The sequence below is a fragment of the Poecilia latipinna genome, unplaced genomic scaffold (assembly GCF_001443285.1).
Source record: "Poecilia latipinna isolate Pla-1442-1.1 unplaced genomic scaffold, P_latipinna-1.0 Scaffold1160, whole genome shotgun sequence".
NCBI classification, from domain to species: Eukaryota; Metazoa; Chordata; class Actinopteri; order Cyprinodontiformes; family Poeciliidae; genus Poecilia; species Poecilia latipinna.
The window spans coordinates 34,104-50,735 of record NW_015113776.1 but is presented as its reverse complement, the minus strand read 5'-3'; the positions used below and the strand labels follow the sequence as shown (position 1 = coordinate 50,735).

At 37.0% G+C, this 16,632-nt stretch overlaps 4 protein-coding genes across 7 annotated transcripts in view; 2 read left to right on the top strand and 2 right to left on the bottom strand.

Annotated features, from left to right (window-relative positions):
* aida (axin interactor, dorsalization associated) overlaps nucleotides 1-1,918 on the bottom strand; it is a 7,716-nt gene extending 5,798 nt beyond the window's left edge. Inside the window, exons 1-3 of the mRNA XM_015053111.1 lie at nucleotides 1,539-1,918; nucleotides 284-350; nucleotides 118-171 (exon numbers count right to left, since the gene is read on the bottom strand). Of these exons, the coding sequence (XP_014908597.1) occupies nucleotides 118-171; nucleotides 284-350; nucleotides 1,539-1,645 (228 nt within the window). The 5' untranslated portion in view covers nucleotides 1,646-1,918. The remainder of the gene's footprint in view (nucleotides 1-117; nucleotides 172-283; nucleotides 351-1,538) is intronic.
* Nucleotides 1,919-2,912: 994 nt separating this feature from the next.
* On the top strand, nucleotides 2,913-8,342 carry rnf8 (ring finger protein 8, E3 ubiquitin protein ligase). 4 transcript variants are annotated; one of them, XM_015053121.1, is made up of 9 exons: nucleotides 2,913-3,178; nucleotides 3,401-3,529; nucleotides 4,400-4,851; nucleotides 5,331-5,538; nucleotides 5,775-5,837; nucleotides 6,014-6,103; nucleotides 6,183-6,290; nucleotides 6,482-6,686; nucleotides 7,950-8,342. In XM_015053121.1, exons 1-9 carry the CDS (start codon nucleotides 3,056-3,058, stop codon nucleotides 8,111-8,113), a joined length of 1,542 nt encoding a protein of 513 aa, XP_014908607.1. In that variant the 5' UTR covers nucleotides 2,913-3,055; the 3' UTR covers nucleotides 8,114-8,342. The 4 variants fall into 4 exon arrangements, with proteins under 4 accessions (XP_014908607.1, XP_014908606.1, XP_014908609.1 ...); XM_015053120.1 differs by having other exon boundaries at nucleotides 7,947-8,342; XM_015053123.1 differs by having other exon boundaries at nucleotides 6,482-6,693; nucleotides 7,950-8,019.
* A 2,206-nt stretch (nucleotides 8,343-10,548) lies between these two features.
* Nucleotides 10,549-16,632, bottom strand: part of tmem151ba (transmembrane protein 151Ba) — a 21,005-nt gene continuing 14,921 nt past the window's right edge. The window contains exons 3-4 of the transcript XR_001427512.1: nucleotides 11,318-11,463; nucleotides 10,549-10,813 (exon numbers count right to left, since the gene is read on the bottom strand). The gene's annotated coding sequence lies outside the window, so the exon portion shown is untranslated. The remainder of the gene's footprint in view (nucleotides 10,814-11,317; nucleotides 11,464-16,632) is intronic.
* Nucleotides 11,964-16,166, top strand: drc5 (dynein regulatory complex subunit 5). The gene is made up of 5 exons (XM_015053116.1): nucleotides 11,964-12,041; nucleotides 12,588-12,717; nucleotides 12,866-13,440; nucleotides 14,135-14,584; nucleotides 15,902-16,166. The coding sequence occupies exons 2-5, from the start codon at nucleotides 12,621-12,623 to the stop codon at nucleotides 16,082-16,084; spliced, it is 1,305 nt and encodes a 434-aa protein (XP_014908602.1). The 5' UTR covers nucleotides 11,964-12,041; nucleotides 12,588-12,620; the 3' UTR covers nucleotides 16,085-16,166.

Sequence of the window (16,632 nt, the reverse complement as noted above, 5' to 3'; positions counted from 1 at the left end):
AAAATTTATATATTTTTTTTAATTTTATAATTATTTTTTAAATTAATTTTTTTTTTTTTTTTTTTTTTTTGTATCAAATTAGCTGCACATTATTTTAGCAGCAGTAGGAATACAGACCTGCAAACTGGCGCTTCTCATCTCCAGGCATGTTGCAATCTTTCCTAAGTTTTTCTATAAATGAAATAATAATAATAAAAAAAAGAAACACAAACAGTTGTCAGTTGGACTGCAGCAGGTGAGTTTGACCTGGAGAAGCAGCAGGAAGTAAAAATGAAAGGCTTACCTTCTGCTCCTCTGTGAAGTCTGAAGAATTTGTAGACTGGACCTCCTTTTGCAGTTGTCTGGCGAGACTGGATGAAGTGACACAAACAGATGATGTAACCAAACACTTTAAATTATCAGACATCAACTCATAACTTTAAAGACCCTAGACTATTTTTTTTTCAAAAGAGTTATGGTGATCTGAGTATAACATTATTTTGAATTTTGCTAACTAACTGAATTCCTACTAATCCAATAATTAAAAAAAAAAGGCTGTAACTTTTTGGTCTCAAAGCAACTTTCAATTCAGGACTAAACTACATCTAAAATACCATTTAAACCCCTGAAGCTGTAATTTTTACAAACATGAAAAGATGCCAAAATCCACAAATAATCAGCTTTGTCTCTGGTTACTTGAGTGCACCTTTGCACTCAAGTAACCAGACTTTAATTAGACAGGAAGAAGTCTCAAAATGTATGAGTTTGTGGTGAAAAATGTGTTAAAGCCTTGTTATTGAGTATGAATTTAGCTCACAAAATATACACCTGATTGTTTTTAGAAATATGCATTTTAAATTTTTATTTTAAAAAATGTAATAAAATCTGTGATTTTCTTCATGTTTATTCAGAAAATGATACTTTTCAAGACAGAGCAGGGACTCTGGCGCCCCCTGGTGATAAAGAAAATGAATTATCAGGTGGTCTTGATGTTTATTTTTATTATCGAAAACATTTGTTGCAAATGAATATTTTTGACAAGGGTTACAGCCCGAAATAACTTGCAGTGAGCGGGATTTTCTCCGAGAAGGACAAAGCTTTTCCTCTCATATGAAACCCACCCATAACAATGAGAGGGTGTGGCTGACTATTTCTCAATACTCTGAGGAATATTGGCTCTTTTCTCCCTCTCTTTCTGCCCTGCACAACACGCAGCTCTGTATGGTTTTCCATGACCAGAACTCTCCATCAAACAGCTGGTGCTGCTGCTGCTGCTGCTGTGGATGAAGCAGGGATGCAACACACACCAACACACACGCACGCACGCACAACCCCATTCCCTCTGCAACAAATGCCACATCACGTCATGGATGGGAAGGGTTTATTTACTGCTGTGAGAGAGCACTGACAGCTCCCAGCCTAACTTCTTATGAACCCGTTATCTGCCCTGCAGGTTTCTGGACATACAGCTGTAAACATTTTTGAACAAAATAAAAGGAAGCAGCGCTGCTTTCTGGATAAACCATTGGGGACAGACAGGACACACATGCTGAACTTACATTTGGTACTCATCTATCGCCTCCACTAATTGCCCCCACGAGTCAAAGTCTGTGCCTTTCTTAAAACTGGCGTGCCATTTCTGAACAGTCTTGTTGACATCAGACATTTTGGCGGGGCGGGTGGTCGCGGCGCTCTCAGGGCAGCATAGCCGAGGAGGAGGCTCCTCTACGGGGGGCTTCCAGCTGCGGCGACGGCGGCGTCCAGTTCGGCTGGGATATCTGCCGTCCGGAGAGAGACGCACGGATCAGGACCCGGTGACACCCGGACCAAGCCCTTTCTGCTTGCTTCAGCCCTGATGTCGCATCCGCAGGAGAGAGGAAGTCCCGCCTGGAACTCGGGGTGCGCCTGTTTCGGGATGCGGGGTCGCCCGAGTGGACGTCGGTTACATAATGACACAATATGGTTGACGTTCCAGTCAAATTTAGCTATTGCTGTAGTAAATTGCTACCTGGACACATAAAAAGGTTGTTACATTCAAAAACATTTGAAGAATATATGTTAGCAGTATTTTATTTTTTTATTTTTGAATAACGAACTCTATGTTCTGTGAAGCCTGCAGTGCCTGGTGTTCTGACTGCTTTTGTTCTGGCTTTCTTTTTGAGACTGCAAATTTTGCATATCATCGCCTTCCTAAATTAATGACAAGTCCATTTTTGTTTTTTCCAAAAGAGTTTCCCCCCAAAATCATCTTTGGGGGAAAGAAATTAGAAAAAAGATGAGGTGGATTTATTTATTTATTTATTTATTTATTTATTTATTTATTTATTTATTTTTGCTAAAATAACTTTTTAAAAAGACTATTAATTTAGAAAGATGATGATATTTGAAAAAGCAATTTAATTGAGTTTACACAATTTATAGGATCTATTATCGGAAATAAAGTTATTAATTGATCTTAGATAAATAAATGTGGAGTTGATTTTAATAAACCCACTTTATTGATTGTTTTTATTTGTTTTCGTTTTTTACATTTGTTTTGGGGTTTTTTAATCTAAAATACATTTAAAAAGTTAAAAAGATAATAATAGAATTTCAAATGAGTAAAACAAACAAAAACAGTCTTTTATTTATTTATTTGAAATAACTCAATTGTTTTCAAATGGAAAATACATAAATGAATAGATCAATCAGTGATATTTAATTTATACGTAAAGAAAAATGTGTTTAAATTATGAGGATGAATTATACATTGTTTCATTGTCTATTATTTATTTACAATAAAATGCCTTTGTTTGAATAATCAATAAATAAATAATGACAATACAATTAGCAATAATAATAATAATAATAATAATAATAATAATAATAATAATAATAATAATAATAATAATAGTTGAAAATAGTTTATGTGTAGCGCTTTTATTTTGAAAATAAACTAACTGTTTCCGGCTTCTCTGGTAGCGTTGCAGAGCTTCAACGCTAGCACAGTAGGCAGTTGCTGCAGCGATATGGCAGAGAATCGTAACGTAGGTAGGGTGTTTTAGGTCGAAGTGGCCTCCTACCGAAATGAGGTAACATGGACAGCGTAGCAACGGACTGCTGCTCGGCTGAGGAGGATGACTGCTCAGACTCGGAGGTTTTATGTCTGATGAGAGTCGGGAAAAACTCGGACTGGCTCCGTTTGTTCGAAAACGCAGAGGTGCAGTTGGCTAATGTTAGCTAACAAGCAAAACTTAATGACTGTGAAGTTTTAAAGTTTATACATAAGCGTCCTAGTCGCCTCTTTAAATTCGTCTATATATTTATCTATCGTGTGTTATTGGTGTGTTTGGCATTCAGTATGACGTAATTCAAATTTTTTATATCAAAGTAAAGCGCTGCAGAGGAAGACCAAGTTTCATGTTTATTTTTGACTGTGCAGATCACTGTTGGACGGGGCGTAGAGGTAACCCACCAGCTGTTATCTTCAACCTGCCCTCTCATGATCTCCAGACTGCACTGTTCCTTCAGGCAAAAGGAAGACGGCCAGTGGACAGTGACAGATAAGAAGGTGACCAGTTTTCTTTTGAGCTAAATACTCAATACGTCATTAGTTGTCTCTTTTCTCCTCACACATATGTAGTTAAAGTCTAACGGATGCTTCATAAAACTAATTTCTTTATGAATCTATACGTGCATTTATGTTTTATATTAAATTGTATTAGAGTGTTGGTGCTAGCCAGTTCTCTACCAATTCCCCTATATAACCTTTGGAGTTCCACAAGGTTCAGTCCCGAGTCCATTATTTTCTTCTCACTGTTTTGTATTATATATTATTATATAGTCTGTTTTGAAAATTTCTAGTACTGACTCGTGTGTGCCTTTTGACCCTTACATCCCTGCCCACTGTTTAACCTGAATTAGTAACTGGTTCTCATGTAATTATATTGTTCTAAATGCATAGATTTCCTTCTATTCCTTTTGACTGTTGTCACTGTGCTGTGATATTAATGCAGTTATATCTGTTTTTCCTGTTCTCTTCTTATATTACACTCAAATTCTATTTATCCTTTATAACATCTGTGCGAAACTATAGCTTTAGCTAAAGGACGCAAATGAGTAATGAGGTGAAAAATCCTAATAGAAGAGCTAAACTTTCTTTTCAGTAAATAAAAGTCAGTATAAGGTGTCATCCCGAGAAGACAAAAGATGTGTACAGTTTTCACCTTTCTTGAATCTCGAACTTCCATCCCTAACTTAATAGCTTGTTAGACACAACTCTAAAATACAAATCAGGTGATACAGAGAGAGACTAACAGAAATGAGCAATGCTACTGCTTGTAACAACGTAAACTATGTTCTTTAACTCTACTGTTTCCTATTATTTTTGCGCTTCACGTACTACAGCAGCTTTTAAACACTGTGTTACTTTCCTTCCCAGAGTCTCAATGGTGTGTGGGTAAATGGAGAGCGGATACCTGCTGAGCAACCCCATCTGCTCCGACTCGGAGACTCCATCCAGCTTGGAGTTCCTTTACTAGGGACCAAAGTAGAATTTGACTACATCCTCATCCAGCGGCCCCTCAAAGACATTAAGCCCTACCTGGTAAAGGAACAAAGAGAGGATACCAAAGCGGCCCACACACCCAGAAAGTTCAAGAGGAAGTTGGGCGTAGAAGAGGTCGAGCCTTCTACCTCCAAGCACAAGCTCTACCGCTGCTCTTCTGCAGACAAATCGTTCGCGAAGCCCTGTCCTCTGTCTCCTGTGAAGGCGAGGCGGCAGCTCAGTCACACACAGCCAGAGGAGACGGTAACCAGCATACAGGAGCATGAAGGAGAGCTGCCTCCTCCCGATGGATCCAGTTCTGCCTGGGACCTCGACAACCTGCAAATGTAAGGCGAAAACCTTCTCCAGTTGGTCGTCTTGGTTACGTTTGGTTAATCATTTCACATTTGTTTGAAAGGCTAATAATTTGATTCATAAACACAAAATATTAATATTAAATTTATGATTTCAGTATGTTTTCGTTTTATAATTGCACAATATAGTTCCAGTTAGTTATAGTTTTTAGCCATTAAGTACCGTTCTTATTCATTTCAGTTAACGAAAATGTTTTCTCAATTTCAGGTTTCGTTATTTTGTTAGTTTTAGTGAACTATTATAACTTTGCTAGATAGACAGTTGTTTCGCCAGTTTAGACAGTTTGGAGTTTCTCCTTGTATATTTTTTTCTTGGTGGGGTTTAAGTGTTAAAGAACACACTGTGTTAAACATTTGCTTTCTATTTATGTGTAATTTCTTTACAAACGGGTTTTCCTGTTAAAATTAAAAGGTAGAAGATGAAAAGACATGTTATCTTTTTGTCTCTGCAGGTACAGCCAGAATATCCTGCTCTTGAGGGAGCAGGTTAGCGACACGCAGAGGCAGGTCGAGTCTCTGGAAGGCGAGCCCAGGCAGGCGGACCCTCTCCGGGGGGAGCAGGTCCGGGAGCTGCAGGGTCAGCTGGAGGCGCTCAGAGCCAAGATGCACCGCATGGAGACGTTAGAGAAATCCTTCAGCGAAACAAAGAGGCAGTTAGAGGTGCACTGTTTTGTTGTTTTTTGTTTTGTTTTGTTCCTACAACATGGTATAAATTCAAAATATTAAGCTTTTATGCATTTAAAAGACAAAACTCCTATACAACAGTCACTTGCAGAACTTTGAAAAAGTATTCACACTTCACAGTGCTGCTCTGTTTCATATTTATTCTCAACAAAACTGTATTCATTGTTAAACTCAAATATTTTATTGATCAAATTGCATTCCTACTTAATCAGGAGCAGAAAACCCAACAGCAAGAGGAGTTAATGAAAAAACAGCTTGAAGAGGCCTTACAAGAGGTGAGAAGCTCAAAAAAGCTTCTTAATAACTGTTATATGAACCCTTTTATACTGATTTTGTTCATAACAAAATCGACAAACTGAAACAAGCAGGGGTTTTTTCCAGCAGTGTTTGCCTATCTTGTGTGTTTTAAGTGTCTGTGTAACGTCAGTTTGATTTTATTTATTTTCAACAGCAAAAAAAAGTGATAGATGAACTCGCCCTCTCTCGAAAAGGCTTTGAGGAAATTATATTGGCTAAAAACAAAGAGCTCGAAGTAACCAAGGTATATTTAAGCTTTCATTTATAATGTTTTATTTCTTTTCTTCATTACTTTCAACTTCTAAATCTTTCTGTTTGTGCAGGAGGAGAAAGAAAAGGCGAGAGCACAGAAAGAAGAGGTAGTCACTCAAGTTACTGAAGTCCTAGAGAACGAGCTTCAATGCATCATCTGCTCAGAGCTCTTCATCGAGGTTGGTTTATATCACTACTCTTGCTAATGTTTTATGAAACCACTAGGGGGCGCCTCAAATCAGATCTAATAATTAACAGTCCAAATAGCACAACTCAAAGCAAACACGAAACTGGCTAAAAAAATAAAATAAAATCCTGTATAGAATAGTTTTTTAAAATGTATTAACATCTCCTCCCACTCCTGTTCCAGGCCGTCATCCTGAACTGTGCCCACAGTTTCTGCTCTTACTGCATCAAGCAGTGGCGCAATAAAAAAGACGAGTGTCCCATCTGTCGCCAGGCCATCCAGTCCCAAACCCGCTGTCTGGCTTTGGATAACTGCATCGACCGCATGGTGGAGAACCTGAGCCTGGACATGAAGGCCCGGCGGCAGACCCTCGTCACTGAGAGGAAAGGTATGAGGTGCGTTCTGATGGCCGTCTGTAGTAGAAGGCACTCGTACACCTGCACATTTTCATACATTTTCATTTTACAATAAAAATATTTGTTGGCATGAATTTCAGTTCCAGCCAGAAAGTTGAATTCATTCACGATGGGCACAAATGTCATCAGTGTGTCATTTGTAGTAAACTTATTTAGTTCATTCTCTTTTCATTCTTTTCTTAAAGAGTATTTTGTTGTAACCTTGCAACAAACACCGTTAATGTTTCATGGGATTGACGGCTTTGAAGCAGAGCCCAGACGTTTTTAGTTGTCTTGAAATCAGGGGACTTGTAGGAAGTAAGAGTGCAACGATTTCTTTAATTTTTGGCTATCAGCAGATAATTGCTTATGAAACCGATCTTATCTGCCTCTGCTAAGGTCTGAAAATCACCCAAGTGTGTTTAGCAATAATTTCCCCACTGTTGCCAACTTAAGGATTTTACTAGAATTTGTGAATTTTCAGAAAGCTCTAGCAACTTTTTCTCTCTCTCTCTCTTTTTTTTATTTAAAAATGGCGTCAAGTGACAAAAATTGACATTTTTGTTCTGTATTATTGGAAACATTGACAACAGTGTTGGTTATAAAAACAAATGTATTACCTAAAATCATGAACAGCATGTCAAGCTTTTTTAAAAATTGATGATCGGCCATAACACAACAATCGGTGCAACCCCTACCATAGAGTTAATATTATCAGTCCCAGATGGACGTGTTTGGGGCGTTTCTTTCTGTTTGAACAACCAGTTGTGTCCAAGTAACAACCATAATTGTTGATTTGATAATATGTTGATGAACATATTATCAAATCATATTATCAAATCATCTTTGAAATGCGCTAGAGTCTCCATCAGCAACACAGACTGTTACCATGATGCTGCCACCACCATGCTTGACACTTGGTAGCGTTTTTAAGATTAAAATCCTCATACTGACTCCTGAAAACATGTTTCTTGGCAATGTGGCCAAAAAGTTAGGCATCTGAAATCAAAGGATGGAAATTATATTTGAGTAAAAGACAAAATTATAATTGTAGGTTACAAATCTGGTTGCATGTTTTTAAGGCAACCAGAGGAAGAGGAAATAAACATTTCAGACACTAGATGGCAGTACTATAAAACATGTTTTTTAGGAACACAGTCAAAAAGCAAAAGATAACCCACGAAACTAGATATTCATTTATAAGAGACAACAATGGACCAAACTCACACTGTGTTTATCTCCGTGCTCTCCAGCAGCCGCCATCGCCGAGGTGATGGTGATCCACGATGACGACAGTAGCAGGACCAGCGACAGCAGCATGGTGTCCATAAACAGCAGTCTCAGCTCTGTGGTCTCAGTGGAGACGGACAGCAGCATCCATGTGGACTCTGAAGACAGTTTTGATGAATTGGAGGTTTAGCCTTTTTGTTTTGTTTTGTTTTCTTAAATGTGAACAGGACTCTGTAGAGTTTTAGATTTCCCTGGATGGTTCTGGGGAGGTTAAGGATATTGTAAAAAAAAATGTTTGGGTCTCATCATGAGTCCACAAAATGTTCCTTATGTTTGTTTTTGTATTGAGGCCATTTTGAGTTTTTCTGTGAATTTTCAGCAACAGGAATAAAGTTTCTTGCTATGCATTTTCACTATCATTCCTTCACCTGTTCTCTTTTGTGTTTTAGCTTTTCTTACACTGACATCGGATAAAGCGATTCATTATTAGATAAAAAGTAATTTTTCATAATTTTATGCAAGATTATATTATGTGGGCTAATGCATGTTCAACCCACAGATTGTCTATTTTGTGTCATTTATCCACCTGAAAATATTTATCAATGTTTACAATAAATCCAAGTACCATACATCAGCTCAAAAAAATAATGTTTTAAAGATATTGCATAGGATTATTAATTATTAGATGACAAAAGACACCAACTTACATATAAATCTGAAACAAATTATGAAGCATGATGTTCTTTGTGTGGGTTGATGAATCATGATCACTTTTCAGCATCAATTGTATACAATAATTTGCAAAAGCAATACAATCCCTTGAGCTACTTTACATTATCTGAAATTCCTCACATTGCAACCACTTTCATGTGATTTAGTTCCCTTTTTGTTTTTTGAAGGAATTTTTTTATTTTTTTTTTTAATCATAATGTAGGATGATTAAGCAAAAACATGGAAGCGCGTTAGATTTGATGGGAGAAATAGATGATGCGAAAATACAAAGCAATATTGAAAGAAACATGTTTGAGGCTGGAAAAGACTTTCTGAAAAATATGTTACACTTCAAATTTAAAACCATTCTTTATTAATCCTCCATAACTATGTTGGCCTATCACTAAAAGTTAAGGTTTGTGGTTGCAAAGTGACAAAATTTGAAAACTTTTAACTGGTTTGAATATTTTTGCGAGGTCTTACCATGAAATATTATTTATAAATATGTATATAAAGTTGTAATTTAAAATCCAAATAATATCTAAAATAAAACAGAGCAATCTTGTTGATTGGTACAAATTATTCTACATTTGCATGTGATGAATGATAAAAAGACAAACATTTGTTGTTTCGGTCCAGAGTTGCTGTGCCTTCTGGGAATCGCTTGCCTTGCAAACCAGCTCTGCTGAAAGGACGTGTTAGCAGAAAAAGAGAGAGCATCAATCCCTCCCTCTGGCTGCACCTCAGAGTTTACCTCAGCTTTCTCTGCTTTTGCTCAACCAAAATGCAATTTTCAACCAGTGTAAAAAGAGCTTTTATATATTACATAGTTAATTCAGACATTTAATACAGGTTCTTGTGTGACTCAAACTCAAGGAATAATCCTCATTTGTTTCTGCTGAAACCCTGAGAGAGTCATGTGAAAAAGTGTTTCCTGATTATGTTAGTCAAACACAAATGGAGTTACTAAATGAAGGTGTTGATCATTAAGAGAGAGCGAAACGCAAACCTATAATATTTAAATTGGTTTGATGTTCTGAAACACTGAAGTGAGAAGAGCATGCAAGAAAAAAGCTGAAAACCAAGACAGGGAGAAAACACTTTTTCACACCACTATATCTATTAATAGCACTTTTCTTTTTTTCTTTTTTTTTACTTTAACATGTGTCTTTCCCATTTAACAGTATCACACATAAGTTTATCGGTAGCTTTGAATGTGGGTGTCAATTCTACAAAAAGATTTGTATTTCTAAAGAAGTGCTGTTGGGTTAAGCCATTCTGTCTCCTGTTTTTCCGAAATTAAACGCCACGTTGCTTAGGAACTAATGCAACACCTCTTGGTGTTATGAGAGCAAATGGATGTGTGATGCCACAAGTGGTGCAATATTTTTAAAGCACACTGTTGTCACAGGGTGCTGTGGAAAGACAAAGGTGTTTCTCCATGTGTTAAAATAGTTCTTCAGACATTTGAGGGCAGTTCAGGTGTGCTAAACAGGTGATTTCTCCTGTTTTTGTCAAATGTTTCCATTCATTGAACAAATTTGAATATAAGAATTTATCAGACAAAGATAAAGTGAATACGGTATGATGTGTTGTGATCAGTTTCTTGGTTTTGCACGACAAATACTTTTTTACTTAGAACTTGCTGATTTGAAAAAGTTTTATTTTCCCATAAAATCAGTTAAAAACTGCTTTTTGCATTAACATCTTTGTCTGAAACAGATAAACATAAATAAATAAATATAACTTTCTTGACTCATGACCATCTTGTGTGTGTAATCTGAAGATTTCCAAGAATATGCTATTTGATTTATACAGAACTGATACTACAGATATTTGCAGCTGAATTATGTCGCTTCATCCAAACGCAATAGATACATAAACCGATATCTGTGTGGTGCATTGTCATTCACAAGCAGAGTATCTTCACCTAGAGTACACATGGACAGCAGTTCATAAAGTAAATTCGCCTCCTGCATTGGCTGATGTCACGCCAGTCCATTAAAGCTGAACTACAAGGGCAGTGTGTGTCCGTCAGGCCGAATTACACAAACGCAGGACTGATGGACTGCCTGGGGAGATCAGTTGGAGCCTCTCATCTTCCAGTCCAACTGAACTTCAGATACACGGAGGAAGCTCATGGTGCCTCGAACAGCCATTATTCTCTCCCTGACACAATCTGTGTGGCACATATGGGAAACATGGTTATAACGGGTTTATAAAATCAATTCCTTCTCAATTGTCAGTCAAGAAAATAGAAAAATATACTGACTATTTATATAGGTCACAAATTAAAATATCTGAAGAGATGGATTTTATCTAGGGATGTCAAAGATAAATAAAAATACAAAGGCATTCTACCTTTTTCAGATTTCAATTTAGAAAAGAAATTGAAGAAATGTATTATCACAGTTTTGCAAGTTAAGTCTATGACTTAAAATCTTAATAATAAAAAGTAAATTTCAAAACAAATGTGGAAAATAGCTGCACTAGGCACTTTAAAAAAAATCTTATTTCTATATTGGTGTTCTGAAGTACTTTACAGTAAAACACTCAGGGATTATTCAGGTAATGAGGGTTCACATTTTTCATTGGCGTCACAGAAAATAAATGCGAGTCGTAATTCTTGTAAGGAGATCTTTCCCTTTCCCTCACCTCCTCCTCCTACACAGTGTCTGGGCACCTCATGTTGTTGTTTATTGGACAGATGGATTCACTCCATCCAGTGTTTTCTCATCCAAAAGACCTACGATCCGTATCCCAGGTCCATCTGGCTGTTTTGTAGAATGTGAATGTGGTTCTCAGCATGACCTTGCTCTACCACACTGCCTGATAAAATAAATAAATTAATAACTAAACTAAACACAAAAACACTTTACTGTCATAAAGGATCTTATATCTATCTGGAATATAATCCAAAATACTGCTGCTTTGTATAATTTTAGTTGTCGGGTTATCCCTATGTTGTAGATTTTCTTTACATGAAGTACAACAGTAACCAGTCAGAAAATATTCTGACAGACGATTTACATAGATTATTCAAGTGGAAGCATTTGAGCGCTTCCCTAGATATGACGGTGATTTTGACGTTCATTTCCTCCTGATTTCGGTGTTGCATTTACGTAAAGCTCGGGAATGTCCATTTTTGAGAACTCACAAATAAGACCTGGTACTTTAAAATTGGGAGTGTACGTGTTTTTCTAAAATAGTTTGAACAGTGAACAAAACCCCAAATCGAGTATGAATTTCTCTAACTTAGCTACCTCGAACGTTTGACATGTAGTTAGCGTAATTATGTCAACGCTCGAGATAAACAATAGTACCTACAATTTCCTGAAACCGTAAATTAAACTGAAAGCGTTTCGTTTCCATAGAAACAGGCTTGTTCCGGAACCAGCACACATCAGGTTTGCTACGAAGGCCTCATATAAATTTATCAATACAATGTATCTTTATGCATAGTGAGTTGTTGTCTTAACGGGAAGAATAATAGTGTTAAAGTCTGAAAAGTCTTTTTTATTTTTTTTTATTTTGAGTTTATTTTCCGCTGGCCGCAGTTTGGCTACAACGTTAGCTGCTTTAATGGAAAATTTAAAGGGACATCTTCAAGTTAGCCGTTTTTAACCTACATTTAAAACTTCTAGCAACTCATTTAGATGAGCGCTTTTATGTCATTAGCAAGTGTTTTTTTCTTCTTCTGCGAATAGAGATATATTCAAAATGTGGACACTTTGGTCTTTATTAAGAAATAATTAACAACAGTATTCTTGTTTTATTCCTTAAGATATCAACAACAGTGTTTTGTAACTGCAAAGCTTTCTGCTCAATATGACAAATTTTGGTTTATTTGTATTGTTTATATATATCTTTTACATATATCAGCTTGTTAAAATTTATATTTAATATATGTTAAAAACACCCTCAATTTGTTCCATATCATTGTCATTTTCCAGAAACCATCCAACCCAGTGGAAAACAAAATAAAAATGAGAAGTATAATTGCCGAAGATCCAAACTGGTCCCTGGATTTGGTTCCCAGCTTGTCCAGCCTATGTCAACGATGCATTGCAGACACAGTTGAAGGTATTTTTGTTGTACCCTATTAAATCCTTGTCAGAGGTTCACTTTTCAGCACAACAGCAACCTGAACTCCACTATATTAGAATTGTGTTGCTCTTTTTGTGCCTCTTTTTATGAACTAACGTTAAATTTTAATTTGTGCTTGTTACAGAAAAGTATTTATTTGAAAAACTCACACCCGAGCTGAAAGATTCAATTCAGTCGAGGCTGTCTCTTTCCCTGCCTCTGCATGTGACTGCCGACCTGGTCCCTGACGGTCTGTTCTGGAAGCGGTGCTGCCAGCAGCGGTGGAAGATCTGCGACATCTCTCAGTATGACTACAGCTGGAAACGGATGTTCTTCGAGAGGCACTTGGAGAACTTGATCGAACTTTTCATCCCAGAGGAAACAGAGTTTAAGGTCATTCTCGATGCACTCGCTCTCTGTAAAAATTATGTCAAGAGGTTGAACATCACACAGCTGCTGCTGACTTCAAGGAAGTTTGTGAAGGGGAGAGAGGATGATCAGAATGAAATAGCAACGCTTTCCAATGAGGAGGAAGATGATCCTTCAATTTGTCATTTTGACTTTGGGCCTGTGTTGGCTGAGCTGATACATCTGGAAGAGCTCCATTTGGTGTATACGATCAAACAATGTGGGATGAACTTTGAATGGACAATGTTTCAAATAACCGACAGGGACTGTAGAGCCCTCACCTTAGCTTTTAAGGGCTGCAAAACTCTGAAGGTAAACATATATTTCTCTCATCTTTATATACAAAAGGTTGCAATTTATTTTATTTGCAGTTCTGTAAAAAAAAAAAAAAAAAAGTATCTTTTCATTTACAAATTTTTTGTGGTATCCTTGCATGGCACACACACAAAAATAAAAATTGTTGCATCTGGAGAGGTGTTGTCACAGTTCGGACTTAAATCTGAACTTTCATGCTCTCTAAGCTCACTTTTCTGAGACATCAAGGGTGGTAACACCACCCTTTCATATTTAGGGGGTATTTGATTTTTCACTTAAGTCAGGCTTGCTTAAATTACTTTCTTCCCTTAATGAAAACTGTAATTTGTTTTCCTAATTGTGAAATTAGTTTGATGATCTGAAGCATTTAAGTGAAAAAAAAATAGAAAGTGAAGATATCTGTGGATGGCATGTCTACAAGCCCCTTTTTTTGGTATTTACACAACTTTTATGGTCAAATTTATCAAAGTTTCTGGAACAGATCATTTACTTTAGGCTCAGTCTGAAAGCATAAAATTAAGATTTGCAAATTTTGTGACATTTCCAGCTATTTTCCAGATTTGTGGCCACTTCTTTTTGCAAGGTTTTCACAGCTGTTGCTCAGTATTAATTTCTTCTTTAATATTACCATTCAATCAGCAGTTATTGCTGACAACTTAAAGCCTCAGAGTACTGTATTATGTGTCTGCAGGTCCTGAGGATCCGTCAAAGTCAAGTTGACGATAAAAAGTGTCGCCCGCTCTTGAGATGCCTTATGGACCATCCTTCCCTGATAGAGCTCGACTTAGCTCACAACATCCTCAGAGACGGTGGTGCCAGGTCTGTTGCTGAGCTGCTCTCCAAGGGCCGACTGGAGAAGCTCAACATTTGCAACAATGAAATCGACGTCCATGGAGCCAAAATCTTAGCTCAGGCTCTGTCAAACAATTCCACTCTACGGTACCTGAACATGCGTCTGAACCAGGTGAGGGACGAAGGTGGGCAGGCCATTGTCGAGGCCTTGCAGAACAACACGACCCTGACATACCTGCACCTGGGAGGCAATGATTTGACCTCCATAACTGCTGTTGTGCTGTCAAAAGTGCTTCTAAAGAATGAAACACTGAAGACCCTCAATCTGTCCTGCAACAGCCTTGGAGAGGTAAGTTAGAACAAGTCGTTATTATTTATCTCTATAAAGCTACTTTATTTTGCTCCATTGGGAATTGAAGCAAACTTGTAACTCTTAAAAGGGTTAAGATAATTTTTAAACATGTTCTATTTGACCATAACATTCATGTCACAAGGCTTTGCTAAAGGTTTTACTACTACATCAGGACTAATTTAGCAGAAAGGTGTGTGAAATACACCAAAGTACTTCCTGGATCACCAACAGCAGAAATGTCATGCATGTTAATCTTTCTCTGACGTACTACTTCAATTAACATCTGATAAATAAACAATAAATTGATGTATTTTATAGGACTCTGATCCTACATGTTACATGTGAAAATTGAGCCATTAATGTTCTCACAGAGTTAAGTTCTCGAAGCTTTTTCTTTACACATTTTAAAATTGTTAATACTCAGGTTTACCAGCTATTTTTACGGCGTTCAAGCTCTAACTACAGAAACATGGATAGATGCAATTTCAAATATTTTTACATACTTTTCTTTTTCCATGCCTATAAGTAACAAAGTGAGGAAAAGTTTTGCGTGTTTTGCAAATTTATTAAAAATAGAAATCCAAGCAATGGCGATTGTGATGATTTTTTTCCCCCAAATTGTCATAATGAGGTAATTGTGCATAGATTTTTGAGGAAAGAGATTAATTCAATACAATTTGGATTACGGCCGTAACATAACAAAATGTAGAAAAGTGCTGTGAATACGTTCCAGATGCACCGTATCATTAAACACCTTTATCGTTACAAAACTTGGTTTATTCAACTAAAGTGTGGAAAAATAGCTTCCTTTGTTTTCACTTGATGACTGGTGCAGTCTGCACAGGCATGTGTGCCGCAAGTAACCAGAATAGCTGTGAAATACAGGGGTTTTCAATTATTCATAGACACGTGTGGAAAACATGTAGTAATGGAGAGCAGAGTTAAGTATTTCCCCATGAGACACATTTCTGACTTTTTATCTCTCTCACGCTCTCTCCTCTCAAATACCGTATCTCTGTCTGGAATACATTGCAGAGGATCAAAAGTCACCCACACAGCAGAAACGTAATACCATCAGTATCTGTGACCTTGGTTCAATCTTTGTAAAAATAGAAATGGCTGTTTCTGTGTAAGAAAACAACTATTTGTCACTGGTGACAGCAGCAATGTGCAGTTCTGAAAGTGTGAGCTGGGAGTGGTGATTATACAAGGTTGTCAAATGTGTCTTTAAAGCTGTTACATTGTGGGATGTTGTCACAAGCATTGTGTTTCTTTGCTACATCACGTGTGTGTCTGTGTCTTGTGTTTGTGCAGGTCGGAGGTAAAGCCTTGGCAGAGGCGATGGTTCACAACAGCACTCTAACAGAATGTGATATCCGCCAGACAGAAATTGATGAGACGAATGCTGCCTCCATTAACAAGGCGATTTGGGACAATCAGTGTGCAGACTGCGAAAAGGAAGCTCGGAAGAGGAGAAGAAGTACCTTTTGTCTTTAATATAAACCTGCATTTATCAGATACTGAGTCCTACTCCATATCTATATCTAAAAGCACATTAAAATGTGTTTTTCAAACACTACTTCATACCTTTAAATATAAGGATATACATACTTTCTGAATTTTAGGTTTGTTTGTTAGATGTTTTTAAAATGTAACATATTTGTGATTAAAAAATATTTTTAGCATATAAATTTACAAACCAAACAAACCATTCTGCAGGATTTCTAAAGTTGCAAGTATGTATTCACAGTAGCATTGAAATTAGTGGCGATTTAAGGCAAAGTAACTTGAAAAAGTGAGCCACAGCTTTGCAAAAGAGGCTACATCACCACAGCACCATGAACATGCATCGTGCTGTGCAGGAACAAGTAACACACTCTGAAAATCTTTGACACTTTGTTATAAATAAGAAAAGGTTATAGTACTTTAGAAAAAAAGGCCCTATTAACTCACCATTACATTTTGTCTCTCACAAATTTCAATGTATTGCAACTGGAACAAAACAAAAAGCTCATGATTTTTAAGTAGAAGAAAAATGATACATT